General features: G+C 41.2%; 1 protein-coding gene across 1 annotated transcript in view; it reads left to right on the top strand.

The window, feature by feature from the left end:
- Positions 1 to 346: 346 nt before the first annotated feature.
- ERBB3 (erb-b2 receptor tyrosine kinase 3) overlaps positions 347 to 24,805 on the top strand; it is an 87,642-nt gene continuing 63,183 nt past the window's right edge. Inside the window, exon 1 of the mRNA XM_073552188.1 lies at positions 347 to 661. Coding sequence (XP_073408289.1) covers positions 388 to 661 — 274 coding nt within the window. The 5' untranslated portion in view covers positions 347 to 387. The remainder of the gene's footprint in view (positions 662 to 24,805) is intronic.

Here is a 24,805-nt window from a genome sequence, read left to right as displayed (position 1 = left end):
TCAAGAAATACCACATGTCAAAAAAATGGTGACTTTAATAAGTCACAAATGAAGAATTGGGCCCATAGTGATTGATGCACTATTGCATTTGTTCATGTTTGTCTTGTTTCTAGTATTTTTCATTCATTTGTTATACTTGTGTCTAATTCTTTTCTGTAATTCGCAACTCTTGGGTCGCTGGCTCCTTTGCTATAAGTTTTCCCGCGCTGTGACGTCACCGGGCGCACAGTGCGGAGCCGGTACCTGTTCTGGGGCAATACGCGCAGCTGCACCTGGTGACGTCACGCAGGTAGTGCGGGCAGCAGGCTAGAGCTGCGAGTTCAAGCCCCTGTCTGCTCCCAGCCAATCAGGAGAGCTGTGGGCGTGGCCTGAGCGACTTTCTCTGGGATGAGGAATGTGGAGGAGATAAGTGCTGTCACATTCTGCGCTGTGTCCCGGCCGCCGCCGCCGCCGCGCTCTGTACCGGGCTCTGTACCGGGCTGCCTACCAGGACACCACACTGCTGTACACGCGGCTCTTCTGCTCCACGCGTGTCATGTCCACAGGTCACTTTTAACCCTCACCGCCCCGCTGTCAGTGTCAGGGATGGAGCGTTTGGCGCGGAGATGGGCTCTCTTCTTTCTCCTGTATCTTGTCGTGGAGCTTGTCACCGGGCAGAACGGTAAGCGACATTTCCCCCCACAGTCACCAGTGACTAGGAGTTGTGGCCAGTGTGTGAGGAGGGAGCGCGCAGTGACCTGCCGTGGGCACGAGTGGGCAGAGCCGGCGGGAGCGCGCTGTGCCAGTGGAACCTGTTCTCTCCTCTCACACTTTGCCTGCGATTGTTTTCGCAATTTGCTCCTGTGACCCAGCAGCATTGTGTGAGGCAGTATCGGAAGGTGTGTCTTAAAGGTGCAGGCTGTGATGTGTGCTGGGGCACGGAGGTGGCAGGTGAGCGAGCACAGGACGATCGCTGGAGCAGAGGAGTATATATATATATATATATATATATACTGCACCTGACGATCGCTGGAGCAGAGGAGTATATATATACTGCACCTGACGATCGCTGGAGCAGAGGAGTATATATATATATACTGCACCTGACGATCGCTGGAGCAGAGGAGTATATATATATATATATATATATATACTGCACCTGACGATCGCTGGAGCAGAGGAGTATATATATACTGCACCTGACGATCGCTGGAGCAGAGGAGTATATATATACTGCACCTGACGATCGCTGGAGCAGAGGAGTATATATATATATACTGCACATATATATACTGCACCTGACGATCGCTGGAGCAGAGGAGTATATATATACTGCACCTGACGATCGCTGGAGCAGAGGAGTATATATATATATACTGCACCTGACGATCGCTGGAGCAGAGGAGTATATATATATATACTGCACATATATACTGCACCTGACGATCGCTGGAGCAGAGGAGTATATATATATATACTGCACATATATATACTGCACCTGACGATCGCTGGAGCAGAGGAGTATATATATACTGCACCTGACGATCGCTGGAGCAGAGGAGTATATATATATATACTGCACATATATACTGCACCTGACGATCGCTGGAGCAGAGGAGTATATATATATATACTGCACATTTATATACTGCACCTGACGATCGCTGGAGCAGAGGAGTATATATATACTGCACCTGACGATCGCTGGAGCAGAGGAGTATATATATATATACTGCACCTGACGATCGCTGGAGCAGAGGAGTATATATATATATACTGCACATATATACTGCACCTGACGATCGCTGGAGCAGAGGAGTATATATATATATACTGCACCTGACGATCGCTGGAGCAGAGGAGTATATATATACTGCACATATATATACTGCACCTGACGATCGCTGGAGCAGAGGAGTATATATATATATATATACTGCACATATATACTGCACCTGACGATCGCTGGAGCAGAGGAGTATATATACTGCACATATATACTGCACCTGACGATCGCTGGAGCAGAGGAGTGTATATATATATACTGTATACTGCACATATACTGCACCTGACGATCGCTGGAGCAGAGGAGTATATATATATACACTGCACATATATACTGCACCTGTCACTGCCGCCGAGAAATCTGATATATACGGAGCTATATATAAAAACCCCTGAATAAACCACCTTGTAAGAATATATTGTTGTTTGTTAAAAGCAATCTGTTTTGTTCTGATCTGTTGGACCAAGCAGCTGTAACCACTATCCCAATACTAAGGTTATTATTAAATTACCCTTTCTCTAAATTTTGCATGTGGTCTAAATTCTGAACAGTACAAGGCATGCTGGGATCTGTAGTACCCATCAACACTATTCAGTATCTGTGAGGTAATGATTACATGATGTGACAATCCCATCTATCTGTCTCTCTATCTCATATCTATCATCTATCTATCTATCTATCTATCTATCTATCTATCTATCCCATATCTATCATCTATGTATCTGTCTATGTCTATCTATCTAATATCTATCCTTCTAGAAAAAATTGAGCAGAGAGCAGCACCTGAACAATAGCAATAGTTGGGTGCAAGGCTTCACAGGTACATACCAGTCCTTGTATTAGAAAAATTAAAGAAGCCGCACACCATCATTTTTGTGTATATCTAAAAAATAAGCTAGTTTAATGGCCTATTTGTTTGCAACGTTTCGGTTCTGTGTGTGAGCCTTTTTCAAGAAAAGGCTATCTATCTATACAAAAAACCTGACCAGCACCTCCTAAGTGTGAATAGGTGCAAGCTGCAGTAACTGCAAAGCATATATGAAAAAGGCACAGCAGCACCCTGTGAATGCCAAGATTAGACATATGATGTCAATGTACATCTTGCTGAGGGACAGAGCATTTGGAAGTTTTTATTTCCATTGATATCATATGTCTCGGCATTCACAGGGTGCAGCTGTGCCTTTTTCATATATGTTTTGCAGTTACTGCATCTAATTATCTATCCTCTATCACACACTTTCCTTATGTACCAGACACATCAGATCTGACGTGCAGTACTTGTGTATAATGGGATATAAACCTTTCAGGTGCATTTTCTGTATAGATATAGATCGGGGCACACGTCCCCCGCAGAGTTTTCCCGCAGAAATACAGTTGATCCTTGGGAATATTTGGAATATGTCAGTGATATTTTATTCGATGTATTCTGTGATATTGGTGAGACCTGTTTTAGTGAGAATAGTACATACAACTGGAGACTTTGATGCATATTTTATATAATAAATGTCTTTATTTCTTTGTTAGTTTTTTCCTTGTTCTGTTCTATCATGGTCAGCGATGTGTTTGGGGCCACCAGTTGTAGACTGAAATACTTGATAGAAAAGCTCTTTGGTGTCTTGAAGAGCAGATATTCCAGAAAGCCCAGTACTACAAAACCTTCATTTCCTTCATTCCTTATTGCTTAGAGAGAGGCCGACATACATAACATATTGATAAACCGCCTCCTGCCGGGTTCTGGCTGCACGAGTCCTGTCCTTTTACTATGTGGCCTTGGACAGTGGTGTACAACAAGTGCATCATTGAGTTAAGTCATATGCAGGATTTCAGTGAGGGCTGATTTGTTCCAGCCAAGTGCTGGTGGTGGCCCATGTGGGGGTAGCGCTGGTCATGCTCCTTTGTATGGCTGTTTTGACCTAATACACATGCTTGCTCAGTTTGGCGAAGCATGCACGTGTTTTTTTTATGGTAATTCACCTATAGCATCAGCTTATCGCTAATGAGAGCAAAAGATTGGGCATGTTGAGGTCGAACATGCGTAATACATAGATAATGTTAAGGAAAAGTCAGGATACCCCTAAACCCATAGAATAACTGTCTTCTCCCGTCGAAATCAGCAGGTTTGGATGACCTTCTTTATATGTGTTTGGCCACCTTAAGATTACAGGTTTACTACCATTAAGGTTTGGCATCTTTTCCAAGAACTTAATAGGGAGGCACTTCTATCAGGATTATGTCCGTGAGTTTGTTGTATCGCTTGTGAATCTGAACATATTATATGTCAGCAAAGTGCCAGGTATGAGATTTTCTGAAACATCATCTGTTTACCTGTGTATTTCTTATGCAAAGCATTTATGGTGCAAATAAGTTCTGGTTTTATGGCAGCAACAGAAATCCTAAAAACATGTTCCAATGTCAAGGAGGTTGTGGATAGTACCAACCGCCTCCCCAACAAACTACATCTACTCCAATAACATAATGAAACAGCGGAGAAAAGGAGCAAAAGATGGTATAAATCATCAGTCAATTTTATTACTCAATGTACAAAATACATACAATAAGGCTGTGTGCCCACGTTAGCGTTTTTAAATGTTTAGAAAACCGGACTCCTCCCCAGAAACCGCGCGTTTTATTTCTGCATGTTTTTTTGCGTGATTTTTGAACAAAAACCGCGCGTTTTTGATGTGTTTTTTTTCCACGCAGTTTCTGGGAACATTGGAAATGGCTAAAAACGCTCAGCTATGCAGAAGATAATGAGCATGCTGCGCTTTTAGCCGCTAAGCATTTTCTAAGCGCTTAAAAACGCATGCTTTGGCACAAAAAGCCAAAAATGCATTAATTGGAAGCCTCTTTTAAGCGTTTCTGCAGCGTCTGATCCAGCTCAAACGCTGCGGAAACGCTTACAAAAGCACAACGTGGGCACACAGCCTAAAGTGCCAATCAAGTGCAGAGACCATACACCCAAAAAGGCCATCCCCTCCCACAGAATGGAAACAACCTAGCGAAAAATCCCATGTGTATCCCTGTGTCTAAAGTCCTAAGTCCCATGTATGATCATTATGTCCAGTGACTAAACAGGGAATATAGGAAGCTCCAAGACACAATAGGGAACTAGAAAAACACCAACATATCTCCAAGAGCAATCCACCAGGAGCTCAAAAATTAGTAACACTATACCCCCTAAGAGGTCAGTCACCCATGGGAGCTTACCGATAGATGAAAAGGGAGGAGGAAGGCCAGGCAGTGTACCCCCAACGCGCGTTTTCCAGCACCGCAAGACCGCTTTATCAAGAGGATATTAGTCACTGGACTTAATGATCATATATGGGACTTAGGACTTTAGACACAGGGTTACACATGCGATTTTTTGCTAGGTTGTTTCCATTTTGTGGGGAGGGGATGTATTTTGTATATTGATTAATAAAATTGACTGATTATTTTATCCTTATACCATCTTTTGCTCCTTGTTCTCCGCTGTTTCATTATAGTTTTATGGCAGTCAGCTTTCCCAAAGTGATCTTTTATTCATTTACTGCTTTTCAGCCAGGGCGGATTTATCAATAGCAAGTCCCATGCTAAGAAATGATGTCATAACGCAAGGAATATGGCTTATGGTCAGTTGTGGTAGAGGGGGTTCTGAAAAAAACGGACTCCCAGAACGACGAGACAAAAGGACCGTGTACTACCTTGCACAGTGAATGGAGAGGACCGATGCGCTGCAGGGAGAATTTGTGATGGAGGTGCACCGCTTAAAGGGACTGTTCACCTTTGGGGATTTTTTTTACTTAAAGGGGCTGTGCCACGAACAAAAGTATATTTTAATCATCAGATCTTGGAATAAAAATAAACTCCACAATTGGATGTGTTTGAAAAAATGTTTCTTTCCTGAGATAATCCCATAAATGTGCCCCAGTGTAATGGCTGTGTCTGACCATACAGGGACATGGTCTGATCATACCACAGCTCCTGGGCAGGGGAGGAAGGAAAAGAGTATACAGACAGGACAGCTGGGGATCACAGATGATTCTTTCTTTTAGGAAAGAAGTTTTTTTTAAAAACAGGCAGGGAAATGTTTTACTCACAAAAAGAATCAGCTGTGATCCCCGGCTGTCCTGTCTGTATCCTCTCTTTTCCTTCCTCCCCTGCCCAGGTGCTGTGGTATGATCATTCCATGTTCTTGTGTACGGTCACATCAGGGGCACATCTATAAGATTATCTCAGCACAGGAACATTTTTTTTAAACACATCCAATGGTGGAAAGTATTATTATTCCAAGATCTGTTGATTAAAGTATATTTTTATTTGTGACACAACCCCCTTTAAATGCCTATATTTGGGGCCAAATATATTTTTTTGCCATTGGGTGTAATTGCTTTAATTGTGCACCGTTTTGCTTTTCTAGAGCTTTTTGTTGTCTTAGTCAATTAACTTTGATGTGATCTGTGGTCATAAAAAGTTGAGAGGCGCTCACAAATAGATATATTAAAAAATGTACAAACACTCTCTCAGGCCATGACAGCTGTCTGACTGATGGATTCTCAGTTAACTCATTCTGCAGCCAACAATAGCCAATGCAACACGGAGGACGTAGAAAGCAAAAGCTGCAAATTTTTTATTTAATTCCTATTGAAAAAATTATCTTTAGCCCCAATGACATGCAAGCGAGTAAAAAAAAATAATACATTGTCTCCAATTGTGGACAAGCCCTTTACTTAAAGATGTGGTCCCTTCGTTCTCAGTGAATATCCAGCTACCTAGTAATATGTCATTACTTCCTCTGGGGGGGAATATTTTTTGCACAATTTGACCCATGTTCCCCTTTTTGTCTCATAAGACATCACCTTGTCAAATGAGGCACAAGAAGTGCCTAAATACATAACGAATAGGTCGTAAATTAGATGCTAGAATTGGTATTAAAATGTGTTAAAATATGGTGCATTTCCTGCCAAAGTTGAGACCCATTGACAATAGTCAGTGGGCCTAGATGATGTTCACACCGGTCTTGAAGAGGGGGCGTACTGGCAAACTGGAGTCAGACGCTCCTGATTCATGAAAGGAGGAACACCTCTTCATAAATCTGGGGCGTCTGACAAGTAATGCGCGCCTCCATGCCCAAAGCCAGAAATCTCAGTCAGGTACTGGACTGAATTTTCCATTGTAGGGAATGCCACATTTCGTTGGAATTAGACGGGGTGTGGCGTTACGCATCTGCCGTGTCCTCGTCCCGCTCCAGCTCTGCCCATTTCAGTGAGGCTGGGAGAAACTGGGTGCACATGCCAAAAGTCGCAAAATGAAGGCACTTTTCCAAGCTTTTATGACAGAATTCTGGTGTGAAAGCTTTGGTGAATCGGGTCCTCCTTTTTTTTTTTTGCTTCTTTTTGGAGCAGAAACTGAGCAGAAACTCCCAAGTTTTTTTTGAGGATTTCTGCATTTTTGAGGAAGATTTGGAGAGTCTCTGCAGAGTTTCCAATTAGTGATGAGCGAGCGTGTTATTCATGCACACTCGTGTGCAAATACTATATCCGAGTCGCCCTGGCTGCATGTTTCCACAGCCGCAACACATGCAGGGATTGCCTAACAAACAGGCAACAGCCTGTCCAACAGCCGCGAGATATGCAGCCATTGCGACTCTAACTTGTTTTTCGAGCACGCCAAAGATACTGTATTAGCAGGCACACGAGCATGCTTAGATAACACCTTATCTGAGCACGCCAGCTCATCTCCATTTCCAATCCAAAGTCTCCACAATTAACTCAGTGTGCTGTGCAAATGTCTTTATTCGGATTTCCTAAGCAAAGTCACATCATGAAAAAGACAGCATTTTATTTTTTCAAGAGGCTTCTTTGGCAGTTTTGCCATCGTTTTTTTGCAGTGGTTTAGGTCTGTACTCACAACTATAAAGAGCGAGTGTTTTCCAAACATAGCAGCCTGAAGAATGAACATGCTACTTTTTTAACTGCTTCATTGTTTCCAAACTCTGAAGTGTTTAGCGCAAGTAACAAATAACTGAGCATGTGCACAGCAATGTTTTTGTTACATTGCTGTGCATTATGTTCATTTTTTTTCTGCAGTTTTGCATCACTATTTCAGGCATCATGTTCCTTTATCCTAGGTGTCATCAGTGTAATCATTTTTTAGTTTTGCTATGTCTTTAATGGTAATAAGAGTTAAAAGTGTTACCTGGAATTATATATATTAAGTTTTTGAAGAGAGCATATAATATTTTATGCAATAAGTGAATTAGATATATTTTTTTCTGATTTGCTTACATACAAAGTTTGTTACTTAGTATATATTTAGATGAAAATAGTCAATGCCATGTTATCACGTCCTGTATATACAAAATAAGGCTGAGCCAAATTAATGAGGAGTTGTTAGCCCATACTGTTATTAACTGTGTTGGATCAACATCCAAAATACAAGAGTGAATATTCCAAAATTCCAAAAATAACCACTCTTCCATTCAAGGGCATACAGGACACCGCAGAATAGTCCATTATTGTTTCAGCATAGTACAATACTGTGAGCCTTGTCCCAATTTAATAACAGCTCCTTGTCTATCATATGAGTGAAGGACAGATGCAATCACAGCTCTCATGGCGTAATTACCTAGACCTTTATATCATGTAGACTACAATATTGAAATATTGGCATGGTGTTAAAACCTGTTATGCACCTTATAAGCCAATTGTGGAGGCAGTCGTTTCAGTTGTTGACATTTTACTTGTAGGTCTTTACAGTTTTATTACTCTATTTGCAGCATTTACCTTCTGCATTATTGGAATCTGGATGACAAGTGCCATTGCCCTAGAACAAGATTGCATTTCTATTGCCCTTCAGTTACTGGTCTAAGCTGCAGTCATAGACGCCTTTATGTAGCAGGTGGAACAGGTTTGAAGCCGACTAGATGTTTTCTGTGACCTTGGGCCATGCACTCTCTTTTGGTTGATGGATCTCCAGAGACTTAAGGGCTCGGATTTGAGGTATATTCTGGCATTAAATGTAGACTGCTATATCTGAAGACTTTTTGGTTTTAGGCACCTGCTGCTATGTATTTATGAATGTAGATATGGAAATATATATTTGTACCCATATCTCTAAGGTATTGAAAAAATGCTAACTTTCTGAAGGGGCATCATGAAATCATTAACCTTTGCATGACATTTGCATAACCTTTACTGCAGCCTGTGTGCAGAGGTGAGAACTTTTTTATAAAAACTGCCTTCGACTCGATCTCAAGCCATGGCGACTTGATGGATGTACGGGTCTGTAGGAAGTTCGATCTTGTTCAAGCCTAAATAGGTCCACCAGGGTCTTCGCCACCATTATCTTGATGGTATCAAACAACTGGGTTGCTAGTCTTTACCTTTGCCTTGTTCCCTCTATTCTTCTAACCATGATATCCTTCTCTAGTGTCTGGCTTGAATTGTTCCAAAATTGATTTGTTTGTTCTTTTTGCCATCCATGGTATTGATAACATCTGTGACGCTAGTCACTTCTCACGGCTAAGCCGTGAGTCAGAGTGGTCAGGGAGTCTAAGGTCAGAAGCCAGGAGGGTACGTCATAAACAGAAGGAAGAGACAAACGCGTAGTCAGGTAACGTTCCAAGGTCAGAATACCGGGAGGATAACGGATCAGTGCTGAAGGGGTAAAACAGGCGGATAGTCAGAACAAAGTCTAAGGTCTGGCAACAGATCAAGCATATAGAACTCAAGGCACAGGAAAGCACAGAGCACAAACCTCACAAGATGAATATATGTCTGGCAGTGGTCTGGAAGAAGCTGCTCAGTTAAGTAGGCATGGCCATTACCCGGAATAGTGAACAACTGGAGACTGCTGACGCCTCCCAGTCACAGATTGGCTAGTCGAGCTGTTAATAAACACACTGACAGCTCAGCATGCCCCTGAACCAGACTGGATTGCCATGCTGTCAATCAAAGTACTGGCAGCTTCAGCACGCCCCTGTACCAGACTGAACGGCCGAGCTGTCAGTAACTGCATCCCAGACACCCTGTGAGGTGGAACTGTGACAATCCTTATCCAGCACAAAATTTTGAAGGCTTTGATTATTCTTCTAATAATAATATAATAATAATAATAATCTTTATTTATATAGCGCCAACATATTCCGCAGCGCTTTACAGTTTAACTGTTTTAAAACACAAGTCATAAGTAACAACATTAACAATACAATAATTGAAGCAAAATAAGACGAAATGAGATGACCCTGCTCGTGAGAGCTTACAATCTACAATGAGGTGGGGGAGATACAAAGTACAGGTGTGTATTTACAATGAAGGTCCAGCCATCTTGAGGGAGTGAAGGATGGATGGAGATAGTGAATGGGCTACACAAGCACATGCCTTGTTTCTTTATCTTCCAGTATGCTACCTCAGAAAAGACCAAACTATGAATGAGCCATGTTTTTGTCTCCAGTGAAATGTTCCTCGATTTTGAAGACCTTTTCCAGTGACTTTATTGTTGATTTGCCCATAGCTATTCTTCTATTGACTTCCTGTGACTTCGCTGCATCTTGAGTTATCATTGATCCGAGTTGGTTCTCCTCTCCATACTGTATATAACATATAAATGTTCTGCATGCTTGTGTTGTAGGAGGAGTAGCCATCAACTAAAAGCTGTCTAATATTTATGACCAGTTTAAAGTGACCCTCCACCCGGCATTCGAAAATGATCATATATTTGTCATGCATAGTCATCCTACCTGTTGCCATCCAGGATGAAGGCAAATTGGAACACTGGTCGCAGCGGGAGGCGTTTACTTTCCGCTATGACCAGTGTTCAAATTTGCATTTATCCAGGATAGCCACTGAAGTGGCATGCAGAGCAATGGTAAGTCTTAACCATGCTTCCACGGGATGCAGGGGAGGAAGAATATTAACCAACCACTGCTCATGCCATTGCGTTGGCCATCTTGGCTCAGGAACACCAGAATGTCAGTTTTATCAGAGGAGGTAGTGAAAGGCAAATTGGGGATCACCAGGTGGGAAGACTATAAATAACAAATATATAGTCACCTTTAGGCGCTGGTGTATATGACCGCTTTAAGCTTAGATTGATGCGTGCTATTTTTTCTTGTTCAGACTGTCAGTATTCATTTTCTTGGATTTCCTGTTGCTCTACTTCTTGTACAAAAATCTGCCCATTGTAAGTCAATGGGATGTTTTAGGAGTCGCTGCACAACTGATATGTCAAAGCTGTCATGGTTCTGGAATTAATAATAGCCATGATACTACAGGAAACAGAAGCTTATGCTGTGTAACAAAATTTTATGGTACACAGTCAATAAATATGAAAAATCAATGTGATAACGTATGTAAACATACTGGGATTTGGCTCCAAATTTAAGAAAGATAAATAAAGGAGACTAGGAACGATATAGAAGCACAGGTATGTGTAAGTACAGGTAGTGGGTTCTCACCGTCACATGCTAAATGATACAGAAAAATTCAATCTGAGGGTGCATTACTGAACCGGGGTGGCATAGACTCTGGGTGGCAGAATATTTCACAATTCTAAAATATGAGACTTATTTGATTACATCAATGGATATAAAGCAAACAGCACAAGTCTTTGAAGGAAATTGTAAGGACAAGTTGTGCAGCCAACAGGAAACTATGCAAATCTTTCTGATGACATTATAGCTAGCGTATACCCTGCTGTCTGACCTTATGATAAGTGGGGCACTGGGATCACTACTTGCTTCTGCTTTGTTCTGATGTGCATGGCAAACCAATGGTGGGAAACTTGATATACTCAATAAAAAAAGGCTTTGATCCCTTAGGAAAGTGCTAAATCACATTTGCACTGAAGCATTGGAATAAAGGGCTCTTTGGAAACAGTAGGCTCTAAAGCAATATCCCACACATTTTTGTATCAAGTGTATAGGAACATGACAGAACCTATGAGATCTGACTGGATCGTGCACAGAACCAAAAGCACTCAACTTAGAATTTTTTCTTGCTTTTCTATATCACTAGGATCAGCATTATTATTGTTATACATGATTGAAAGACTTCTAGAATAAAGAATTGCAGAAAAATGTCTTCCTGAATTCTAAAATTAAGGAAAGAGAGCGCACATGTGATTTTTTTTTTTGGGTGACAATACACGGTTAGTGCACTCACCTTTACAGGTTGTGAACAGTCACAACCCCTTGCAGAATGTGAAAGGAATCAGTGGTCACTGCAGACTCCCGTAGTTACCAATGTCACAAAGGCCCCTTTGGCCCTGATGAAGTGGCAGATCTGCCACGAAACGCGTCGGCACAGTAAAGCTATGAAGAATATTTCTGTCCTTGTGTGGTCAGCGTGGATACATGGGAAAACCCGGTCTTTTTCTTCCTCCGTTGTGATACCCAAATTCTAGAAATAGCAGAAGGAGTATTGGCTTTAGTTGGCTGCCATTTCACGTTGTTTAAAGGGAATTTGTTAAATGTTTTGACCACCTCCAACTGCTAACATCTCTACATAGGTAGCGTGGAAACAGAAGTAAGCATTTCCACGATAAGCAGTTCCAGAACTTACTGCTAGCATACATTATCCTATCTAAATCCAGAGCACTTGCTGTGTTATTGGTGGGTGGTGGGGGTTGGATGTTGTATGTGTCACAGTTCCTCCACTCAGTGAGTGATTGTTTTGCTGTCCTATGGAAACTGGGTCATGCTGAGTTGTCAGTGTTTTGATTGAAAGCTTGGCTGTTCAATCTTGTGATGGGCATGCTAAGCTGTTGGCGTTTTGATTCACAGCTTAGCTGTCCAATCTTGTGATGGGCGTGCTGAGCAGTCGGCGTTTTGATTGGCAGCTCGGCTGTGCAATCTGGGACTGGGAGGTGCAGGACTTTCCCTAGGTGTTCTCTGTTCTGGACATTGTGCAAGCTATTTAGCTACGCTGTTTGCCTGTTTCTGATCTTCCGCTGCCTGACCCTTGGACCATGTTCTGACTATCACTTTGTCTTCTCCTTTTGCTTTGATATGCTTTCTCCTGGTATATTCTCACCCTGGACCGTTACCTGACTTACGCCTTTGTCTTTTCTTTTGATTTTCTACGTGCTCTCTTGGTACTGCCCCCGGAACATCTGACTTCTCTGCCTCACTGTCTGTCCCTGAGTAGTGACTAGCATTACAATGCGACTGCATACAGTTGTGCTCAAAAGCTGACATGCTCCCACAATAGCCACGGGTGGAATCACGATCCACCTGCAGCTACTAGCTAGTTAAATGCCGCTGTCAGCGTTTGGCAGCGGCATTTAACTAGTTAATAGCCGGGGCTGGATCGTGATCGGGCGGGAAATACACACCAGTGACCTGCGTCACGTGATCGCGGGTCACCGGTGTATCAGCAGGACAACCCGAGGTTTCCTGGAGACCTCTATGGTTGTCAGTGCTGGATTGCTGTGAGCGCCACCCAGTGGTTGGCGGTCCTAGCAAACCATTAATTAATCGCTCATCACTTCTAAGTAGCTGAGCTGATAGAGTTGTGCCAGCTTCTAGCCTCCTATGGAGACTATTGAAGCATGGCAAAAGTAAAAAAAAATGTTTAAAAATACAAAAAAATAAAAAAAATATAAAAGTTCAAATCACCCCCCCTTTCTCCCCATTCAATATAAAACAATAAAAATAAAATCAACATACACATATTTGGTATCACTGCTTTCAGAATCCCCCAATCTATCAAAGAAAAAGGATTAACCTGATCGTTAAACAGTGTAGCAAGAAAAAAATTCAAAACGCCAGAATTAAGTTTTTTTGTTAAAATTAAAATGCAATAATGGGCGATCAAAAGTTTGTATTTGCACCAAAATGGAATCAATAAAAACATCAGCTCGGCATGCACAAATTCTCACTCACCTGACCCGAGATCACGAAAAATGGAGATGCTACAGGTATCGGAAAATGGCGCAAAATTTTTCATTTCTTTTTTTTAGCAAAGTTTGGAATTTTTTTTCACCACTTAGATAAAAAAGAACCTAGACATGTTTGGTGTCTATGAACTCATAATGACTTGGAGAATAATAAAGGCAGGTCAGTTTTAGCATTTAGTGAACCTAGCAAAAAAGCCAAACAATAAACAATTGTGGGATTGCACTTTTTTGCAATTTCACCGCACTTGGAATTTTTTCCCGTTTTCTAGTACACGACATGGTAAAACCAATGGTGTTGTTCAAAAGTACAACTCGTCTCACAAAAAATAAGCCCTCACATGGCCATATTGAAGGAAAAATAAAAAAGTTATGGCTCTAGTAAGGAGGGGAGTGAGAAACAAAAACGCAAAACCGAAAAAAGGCTCCTGGGGGTTAAGGGGTTAACATTGTGTATTTCGCCCTCTAACATCAATGACAGCTTGAAGTAATTGGTAGTTTTGGATGAGGTTCTTTATTTTCTCAGATGGTAAAGCTGCCCACTCCTTGGCAAAAAGCCTCCAGTTCCTGTAAATTCCTGGGCTATCTAGCATGAACTGCACGCTTGAGATCTCCCCAGAGTGGCTCAATGATATTGAGGTCAGGAGACTGAGATGACCACTCCAGAACCTTCACTTTGTTCTGCTGTAGCCAATGACAGGTCGACTTAGCCTTGTGTTTTGGATCATTGTCATGTTGGAACGTACAAGTACGTCCCGTGCGCAGCTTCCGGGCTGATGATTGCAAATTTGCCTCGAGTATTTGCTGAAAACATGCTGCATTCATCTTTCCTTCAATTTTGACCTAGTTTCCTGTATCTTTGTAGCTCACACATCCCAAAACATCAGCGATCCACCTCTGTGCTTTACAGTAGGAATGGTGTTCCTTTCATCATAGGCCTTGATGACCTCTCTCCAAATGTAACGTTTATGGTTGTGGCCACAGAGTTCAATTTTGGTCTCATCACTCCAAATTACCTTGTTCGAGAGGTTTTTCTTCTAGGGCCTCCTTTTTTTGCATCTTGAAACAGCCACACCGCTAGTTTTCAGAGAGTCCAGTGTTTCATTTGATGTTATTTGTGGGATTTTCTTTGCATCCCGACCAATTTTCCTGGCAGTTGTGGACAAAATTTTTGTTGGTCTACTTGACCATGATTTTGTTTTTACAGAGTCCCTGATTTTCCATTTGTTAATCACAGTTTAAACGCTGCTGACTGGCATTATCAATTCCTTGGATTTTTTTTGTATCCATTTCCTGTTTTATACAGTTCAACTACCTTTTACCATAGATCCGTTGACCATTCTTTTGCTTTCCCCATGACTCACAATCCAGATAAGTCAGTGGCTGGATGAAAGATGAAAGAGTCTGTCTGGATCCCAGAAACTCACTCAGCTTTCATGTACACACACTGATGACAAGCAAACAGGTCATAGGTGAGGATGTTACCTGTAGTAGTCATCAAACTCATTTGTGTCAACTTGTGTGCATGTTATCAGGCCAAAATCACCAGGGTATGTATATTTTTGATCAGGGTCATTTGGATGTTCTGGATTGTTATTATGATTTAAAAAGAGAAAACACAGTTGTTTGACAATAAATGGCTTCACCCAACCACTAACCATTAGTGGAGAAAAGGGTTGCATGTTATTATTCATATTCTCTGAAAAATGGCAAAAAGAAAGCAAAAAGTCTGCCAGGGTATGTAAAGTTTTGAACACAACTGTAGATCACTAGAGATATCAATCAAATTCAGTTGGGATTGATTGTGGTGCGTTTTCAGCCTATTGACCAGGACATGTCCCGGTTTAATGAATGCCCAATGAACACTTACCTTCATATTAATATACAGTATAGCATGTGACTCATTAAAACTTGATTTCCTTTCTCATTTTAGCAGTATGGTATTGCCGTTAACATGAGGATACGTAAACCTGTTTTGTCACCTCTGTACCAATGTTAGCAGTTTGGGAATCCAAACTGAAGAGGGATCCCCAAATCAGTCATATAATATTCATACCACTAGACGTATACCGAATCACATATTGTCTTGGTGGCTACTTTCAGGTTCCCGTATGAGCTGCATGACAGTAGTAATCCCATAGGAAGAGAGTGCTCAGCTATCTTACATTCTATTGCCCTCAGTGTATAAAGTGTACATATGCTAACCCCTTAGTACAGATTTGAATTGAACCTGTCACCTTATACCTGCGCGTATAGGTACAGACCTGTCAATTCAGGGCAATCCAGCGCACTCCTTGAACTAAAACTCATGTGCCTTAGCTCTAAACCTTTTAGCAAGACCATCATGCTCACCTGCCATTCATACCTCCCTTTTTAAAGGTGTTGTCTGGGACATTAACGGCATATCATTAGGAAAGGCCATCAATGTCTGTTCCTGATGTCAGTGACTTTCTAAACTTCTCAGTTATGCAGCTGCACAGCAGAGCTCCGTCGACTGTACAGTGGCTGGCCGGGTACTGCGCAATCATCCACCCCCTATGCAGATGAATTGTTGGTGAATGTGCAGTACCTGGCTGCTTTTGCGATTTTGTCGATGGAGTTGTGCAGCTCTGTAACTGAGCAGTTCCGGCCACCGCCACAACTGGAAACAGCTGATCGGCAGGGTGTCATGTGTCGTATGCAGACTGATCAGATCCTAAAGGTCCCGTTACATTTAGTCAGGCTTGGACTGGCCCATAGGGAAACAGGGGATTTCACCGGTGGGCCCCTGTGCAGATCTGGTGCCCCAGCCCCCACTGGATGGGCAGTACTTGGCATAATTCACTCTGTACAGAAAAAAGCAGCCTCTCATCATTCAGTAACCAAACTACCCAGATTATTATTATTATAGATATAGGTAAATTTGTGAATGAGGGTAGTGTAGTAATTGCATGCAGGTGAAAAGTGGGCCCCCAAAAGTCAATGATACTGATGGGCCTTTGGCACCCCAGTCCGACACTGCATTTAGCGATGCACCAGCGATCCCGACAACGATACAACCCGGTCAGGATCGCTGGTGCATTGCTATATGGTCGCTAGTGAGCTGCCAAACAGGCAGTTCTCTCCAGCGACCCAGCTGTGATCCAGCAATCCATTGGGGGTCGCTGTTACCTGTCACACTGCAGCGATTCTGACGACTTCCACCTGCGTCCATGAGGTCTGCAACGTCGCTAGTCGGCACTGAACACAGCGATGCATGCCGGCCAGCGGGACACCAACGATCAGAAAATGGCCTGGGACATTCAAACACAATCAGCGATATCCAGCGGGGGGGCCGGTCGCAGGTACATGTCACACAAAGTGAGATCACTGGCGAGATCGCTGTTGCATCACAAAATCGGTGATGCTTTAGCGATATCGCTAGCGATCTCGCTATGTGTAAAAGGCCCTTAAAGATAGGCCACCAATGTTAAAGTCCTAGATAACACCTTTAAGAGCCAAACATCACTAATCCTTCCAGCCATTATGCCGATTGATAACATTTAAGTAAACTCATCAAGGACTCAACTCCTTTCCACCAGAATCCAAGGTGTTAGAGATGTTTGATGACCTTTACTTCTAATTTCTTTTATGTGCTAGGGACACCCTTACTTGCTCCTCAGGTCTAGTCCCGCTCTTGTCCCTTATTTTTAATAATTATGGGGACGATATACAGTCATGGCTGAAAGTGAAATTGTTCCAGAAGATAAATTATTACTCCCGGAAAACTATTGCAACTACACGTTTTGTTATATATATGTTTATTTCCTTTGTTTGTGTTGGTACAGCACAAAAAAAAAAACATAAAAAAGGCAAATTGGACATAATTTCACAGAAAACCCCAAAAATGGGCTAGACAAAATTGTTGGAATTTTACCATAATTGTGAGTAAACAGCTTTGTTTCAAGCATGTGATGCTTGTTCAAACTCACCTGTGGCAAGCAACAGGTGTGGGCAATATGAAAATCACACCTGAAACCAGATAAAAAGGTGAGTAGTTGACTCAATATTTGCATTGTGTGCCTGTGTGTGCCACACTAAGCATGTAGAACAGAAAGAGGAGAAGAGAACTGTCTGAGGACTTGAGAACCAAAATTGTTGAAAAATATCAACAATCTTAAGGTTACCAGTCCATCTCCAGAAGATATTGATGTTCCTTTGTCCATGATGAACAACATAATTAAGAAGTTTACAACCCATTGCATTGTAGCTAACCTCCCTGCATGTGGACATCAGAGAAAAACTGATGATAGGTTGCGACGCAGGATAGTCCAGATAGTGGATAAGCAGCCCCAATCAAATTCCAAAGAAATTCAAGCTGTGCTGCACACTCAGGGTGCATCTGTGTCAGTGGGAACTATCTGTCTAGATTTGAATGAAATTAAATTCTATGGCAGACACGCAGAAGAATACCACTGTTGACACAGAGACATAAAAAAGCTAGACTACAGTTGGCCAAAATGTACGTGAGTAAGCCAAAATCCTGGTGGGTAATCGTCTTGTGGACAGATGAGACCAAGATAGAGCTGTTTTTATTAAAGAACATCATTCTACTTTTTACTCAAAATGGAATGAGGCCTACAAAAAAAAAGAACACAGTACCTACAGGCAAATATGGCGGATGTTATAGGGTTGTTTTGCTGCCTCTAACACTGTTTTGTTGACAAAGCATCATAAAATCTGAATATTACCAAGGGATTATGTTTTGCACTGTAGTGCCCAGAGTTAGAAAGCTGGGTTTGTGATCTAGATCTTGGGTCTTCCATCAGGTCAATGACTCCAAACATACGGTACTTAAAAAAACACCCAGAAATGGATAGAAACAAAGTACTGGAGAGTTCTAAAGAGGCCATCAATGACACTGGATCTAAATCCCTGTGTAGAGATCTTAAAATTGGTGTTGGGAGAAGGCGCTTTCAAATATGGGAGACGGGGAGCAGTTTTCAAAAGGAGAGTGGCCCAAACCTCTAGTTTAGACGTGTAAGAAGCTTGTTGATGGTTATAAGAAGCAATTGATTGCAGTTATTTATTCCAAAGGGTGGGCAACCAAATATTAAGTTGAGGGTGTCAACAATTTTGTCCGGACCATTTTGGGGGTTTTGAGAGAAATTATATACAATTTGCCTTTTTTCCAGATATTTTTGGGTGTTGTTCCAATACAAAGGAAATAAACATGTCTATAACAAAACATGTGTAATTGCTATAATTTTCTGTAAGAAATACTTCCTTTTCTGGAACAATTTCAACGGTGCCAACATTTTCGGCCATGACTGTATTTAAGTATCTATAAATCATGCAACTGGAAAACTGGATACTGGAGGACAACTCTTAGAAATTCTTTTTGCAAATGATATACAGTACTTTATTTTTGGCAGAAATACACTTTACATTTATATTTCCACAGTCAGTTGTCTATTTTTTTTTTTATATTATTGTAAATTGTATTTATGCCTTATATGGCTATTTTGCTGTCATATGACAAGAGAATCCTTTGACACAGTATGAGCAGCGAAGAGGTGGTGAATATCTTCTCTCATATCAGGATTAAACACATTTTGTGAGCCGTGAATGAACCTGCCACACGTCACCTCTTAAAGTTACACTCGGTTGAATACTCTTTCCATAACAGGTGCAGTGAACTGTAAATTTGGAAATCTGATTCTGATATAGGGGATCCTGGCCCCGAAAGGAAGTGGGAGGCTGTAATGTGTATTAGAGGCTGTGAATTATGGCATTGCTGGCACCTTAAACAGCAACTGAGTTGGCACACTTTAAAAGAGTAAGTAACAAAACCCCGTAAGACCTCATATAACCCCCAGCAATACATCGTAGGAGGCCGGCAGTACAGGAATCAAAGTATTACAATTAACAGATGACTCGTATTAGTTCCATAGATGCTATTTATGGCATGAATGTAAATCTACTGTGTGAAATAAATTGCAACCGTATAGCTTTATGTGCAGCACTACCCAGGATTGTGCTTCTAAGAATAGTGTACACTCCGGTCTTCTGCAACAGTTGTCTGTCAATATCAGAGCCCTGATTATCGCATATCGCTCAGGAGATTGGCGGAATTCACTCTGATAGATATTAGTCATATGTGGACTTTGTTTGCAACAACTCATTTATTGTAGGTTTTATAACTTTTATCATTTGTTTGCTTGAACCAATAACAGATGGTAAGTGATGTTTCATAGGTGAATATTTATTATAGGAGAGGTGCCGGAAATCGTGGGAGTCTCTGCTCCAAAAATACTCAAAATACAAATCAATGGGATTTCTATTAACTCTATTCCTATGACAAATGGAGGAAAATCTGGATTTTAGGTTATATTGTAGGATTAATGGATTTTCTAAACAATATTTCACTGATCTTATGATATTTGAGGTGGCAACATTGATAGCAGGTGTTAACCATGAAGAATTTGCTTCTGGAAGACTATACTCACATATTGTAGGTGGTTTGTAGGTGTCTAACTTCCCAGACCCCCATCGATTCACAGAAAAGAGCATTTTTTTTTAACCCAGTGTGAATGGATCTGCAGTGCGCAGACTCAACTGTTGCTGCATTCATGCTTTATGGGACCACCAGAGAAACCAGAGTACGGTACTCAACTTTCATCAAGTTTCATCAAGTCCTGTGTAGAGATTGGAGTAGAAATCAAAATTATACACTGCTGTTTCATTCACATGGGGGAAAATGGTGCAATTGTTTGGTGATTGGTATGATTCTGGGATCAGATAATGACCGATCTAGAAGATATCACCTACCCTGTGGATAGATGATAACTTCTTGTAACAGGTATACCCTTTTAAGCATGCAGATTTATTAAATATATTCCAAAATAGGTGTTATATCTAACATGTGAACCTAAAACCTCCAAGTAGGTTCATGCTAAGGCTAGGGCTACACAGTGGCTTGACATACAAAACCACAATGTCAGGATACTGTGTCGCCGCTAATGAGTGATTGTGATTGTGTTGAGACCCCCAAATTGCTGTGACTGAGACCCCAAGAGTCAACAAAAATCTGCTGGATTTCTATGTGACCACATTTCTTATAATTTGCTGCTTGCACAACATTTGTAAACTCCAAAAGTCACAGTGTAGTCCTGATACTAGAGAAAGGCATGTTCAGATTCAGTGCGGACACCATGCCAGTCGATCTATCAATATATTACTGTTGGATGCATAATTCCAGATGATAACAATTATGTCAAAATTTAGAAAATAATCACATGCTGGCAGGTACGAACTGGGGCTGATATTCAGTCCTGGCATTTGAAATCACAAAGACCAATATTGTCCTCGTCCCCAAGAACCAGATGGGATATATTACTAATATTACCCTGAATGGAGGAAAGGAAGATTTACTACAAGACCAAGATTTCTAGTGATACCTGTGGCCTGCTGGGGTAAGTGACAGACTCCGTGACTTTGTGCTCTGTCACAACTCTTAACAGTATGGGTGTCTTGAGAACACCGATTCTGTTAACAACATAGCAGTCAAGGCCGCCCATGACCGGAGAGGTCCTTTCCCAGAAATGCCAGATGGCCAGTCCGGCCCTGCATGCTGACAATAGTGATGAGTGAACGTGCTCAGATGAGGTGTTATCCAAGCATACTCATGTGCTAACTGAGTGTCTTCGACGTGCTCGAAAAATATGTGCGACTCCTCGCGCCTGCATGTCTCGCGGCTGTTTGACAGCCGCAACATATGCAGGGATGGCCTGTTTGTTAGGCAGTCCCCACGTGTTGCAGCTGTCTAACAGCCTTGAGACATGCAGCCGCGGGGCCTTGAACATATTATTCGAGCACGTCAAAGACATTCGGTTAGCACAAGATTGTGCTCGGATAACACCTTATCCGAGCACTTTCACTCATCACTTGTTGGCAACTGAGGTTTAGATAGCAAAATAGTAGCTGAGATTGAGTTGAGTTTGATATTTTGACTACAAAATCAGATTTGAAACATCTATTAAAAAGCTCTTAAAACAAACTCCTACCGTTTGCAGTGGTAAACTCCTGGATATAAGAATGTGAGTAGTGTAGAAAAAAGAAGGCCGCACAGAACTGATGTTGTGCTTGGGATAGTATCTAAAAATTTCTATAGGAGCCTGGATTTAGAGAGATTATTAATTATTAGGATTTTGTAGCATATACGTGGTGAATAGTTGGCCATTGAATGGACTGACAAAGGAGAGCTGCACTATAAGAATAATTGCACACACATATCCGATTCCTTGCCGTAGAATGCCCAATTTATATAGTGCATGATGGGATGAATTCATAACTAATCAACTAAAATTGTGTTACATACAAAACACTTCTAGGTAAGAACTCACTCTCAAGGCACTAGGCTCTAGATCAAAATCTGAAATGTCTGTAAACAGAAAGGTCAGCACTTAAGTAGAAACCAGTTTTGCCTTGAAATTTTTTTTTTCTTTTTAACTCTATAGTACATACGTGTAACATTTATCAAGTTTCAGATCTTTTCGTCAGCTAGTAAAGTGCTAGGACAGCCCACAGTTCCATTGGATTGATCCACCCACATCGACGACATTGCTTTGTACTTATTGAGACAACTGGTGCAATCAGAGAAAATATAATCAACATGTAATGCACAGTAATGAAAGTCATTCCGTAACGTATGTGCACACAACCTCTTTTTCTGGAACCCACCTGAAAAAGTGATAACAAAAGGCCAAAAAAAAAAAATGAACATATGCACAGCAATGTCAAAACAAGCTGCTGTGCACGTTATGGTTTTTGTATCTTCTTTTCACCGCTTCCGCCTTTGAAAGCTGTGAAGCTACTAAAAGAAGTGACTTGTCCATTCTTCCAGCTGATTCCTTTTGTAGGCTGCCACTATGTTAAATATGGAATATAAAAGAAAAACTGAAAAAGCGCTGCAAAAATTGAACATGGCGCACAGCAGTGTTAAAACGACATTGCTGTAGACATGTTCCATCTTATGTCATTTCTTTTACATCTTCAGGGTTCGAAAACCTTGAAGCAGTAAAAAGAAGTAACATGTTCACTCTTTGTATGCCTTCGTTTGGAAACCGCCGACTCTTTATACTTGAAAGTACAGAGCAAAGACGCCGGAGGCGAACCTGCTGCGAATATTGCTAAAAAGACGATGTGGACAACTTGGCGGTTTCACTGGTGTCTTGAGAACGCCAAGTGCAAATACCCTTACAGCATTTTTGGGGTATTGTTAAAGTGGTCTTTGCACGGTTTTTTTCTGTTCAAGCAGTAATCTGCTTTGGAAAAAAGTTTCAAGCACAAACATCCTTTTTATACGTGAAAAAAAAAAAAGCGGAAAACAAAAAGCATCATATGCACTATAGATGTATTTTCTGATTGATATCAATAGGAAGTTTATTGAGAAGTTATTTGAAGAATCTCTGATGTGGATTTTGTAGTAGAATCTGCGTAAAAATCCTCATAAAAACTTAGGCCTTGATTAATTCATGAGGGGATATGTAAGAGTCAGATGCTTCCGATTCATTAAGAAGTGCATGACTCTTAATGAATGAGGCATGTCTGAAAAGTGGCGTTTGCCTCGATGCGCCTTGCCACACATCTTACTCCAGTCAGGAGCTGAAGTAAGATTTCTGGCATAGTGACCGGCACATTGTATCATGAATTAGATGAGCTGTGGTGTTGCTTGACCGTCCTGCCCATTTTGGCGGCGCTGGATGAAACTTGTGTGAGAATGACAAAAGTTGCAACATTTTTGCATATCTCTGCATTGCACAAAACTTTTAGCAACTTTTCAAAGAGATATGCATCAGAATTTAGTAATGGCCTCATTGTGCACAAGCCCTTTGTGAAATTAAAGAGTGAGTTGGTTTTAAATCTAACAGTAAAGTCATTTAAAGTGAGCTGAATACTGGAGATGACTCCCCAAAATGGAGATGGTAGTAGGAAAAAGAGGCGCTGAGTATATTAGCGAAGGTGAAAAAGAGTAACCTTTATCAGTTATGCTAATGATGGGCACAGCGCCGGTGCTGATATCCTATGGTGTCCTTCCAAATGGAAGCTAGGATGAGTAGAGAATCGACCACGGAGACAGCAAACTCCATTGGTGAAGCAAGAATACTCTGGATTTGTTGCCGATACCAGAAGAAAATGTATTTCTAAAGATATAATGAAGACAAGTTGGATGTTATTGAAATAACAAGTGGCTGAAGAAGGCACTGGCCCAAGGCCGAAACATATAACTTTTCGTTATTCCCATAAAATCCAGCTTGTATTCATTACCTCTTGGGTAAGACATTTCTTCTGGTACTTTTGACGAAAACAGCATAGCTACATCGCCGAAGATGATTCCTGTCTACACAATCGATTCTTAGTTATTGAAAATGGAAATATTCAATTCAAGCAATATTCACATTACAGTGACTGAGTTTTACTTTATACATAATTTGTCTTATTTTAGAGCTAATATTACTTTCATTACATGCGGCTGGTAGTCCAACATTGTCAGGTGGCTTAAATTCACCATGTAACCCTTGCCTAAGGTGAATTCTCACATGTTGGAATTTCTGCAGATTTGTAGTGGGAATTCAGTCCACACTATGTCAATTATATGGCAGATTTCCTCTGAAGATTTCATTGATTTACTGTATATGGATGAAATCTTTGGTAAATCTATAGCAAAATTCACAGCCAAATGTCCATTTAACACATGAATCTTGCTGCAAAATGGCCATGCATTTGAGGAAAGAAAATTCCAGCACGTGTGAGCTACCACCAACAAGATTTTTTGGTACGGAAATTTTTACATCTTGCTGGAAAACCATAAGTCATTTAGGCTGTTATGAGTTTAGATCACCTTGTCCAAATACATAATGAGACATTCTGATTCACACAGATTAGTAGGATGTTTCATGACGGCATCTTATTTATGTACTTGGTGTTACACAGCCAATCTAATGTCTCTATTATTGGATGAAGGAAAAAGAAAAAAAGCAGCATTGTACATTTAGCCATTGGGATCCCCCCTCGGGGCACCTTCCAGTTTCTCACCAATACAAGGAGTCAAAAGTAGGCAACTCTCCAAGAGCATAACGTGTTTTATTTTTATTTCACCTACATGTGATGGCCTCTTCTCATTTGTTCATGAACAGGACCAAATGC

The sequence above is a fragment of the Dendrobates tinctorius genome, unplaced genomic scaffold (genome assembly GCF_039654945.1).
Source record: "Dendrobates tinctorius isolate UK_male_01 unplaced genomic scaffold, ASM3965494v1 ptg000187l, whole genome shotgun sequence".
NCBI classification, from domain to species: domain Eukaryota; kingdom Metazoa; phylum Chordata; class Amphibia; order Anura; family Dendrobatidae; genus Dendrobates; species Dendrobates tinctorius.
This window is presented reverse-complemented; position numbering and strand designations above follow the sequence as displayed.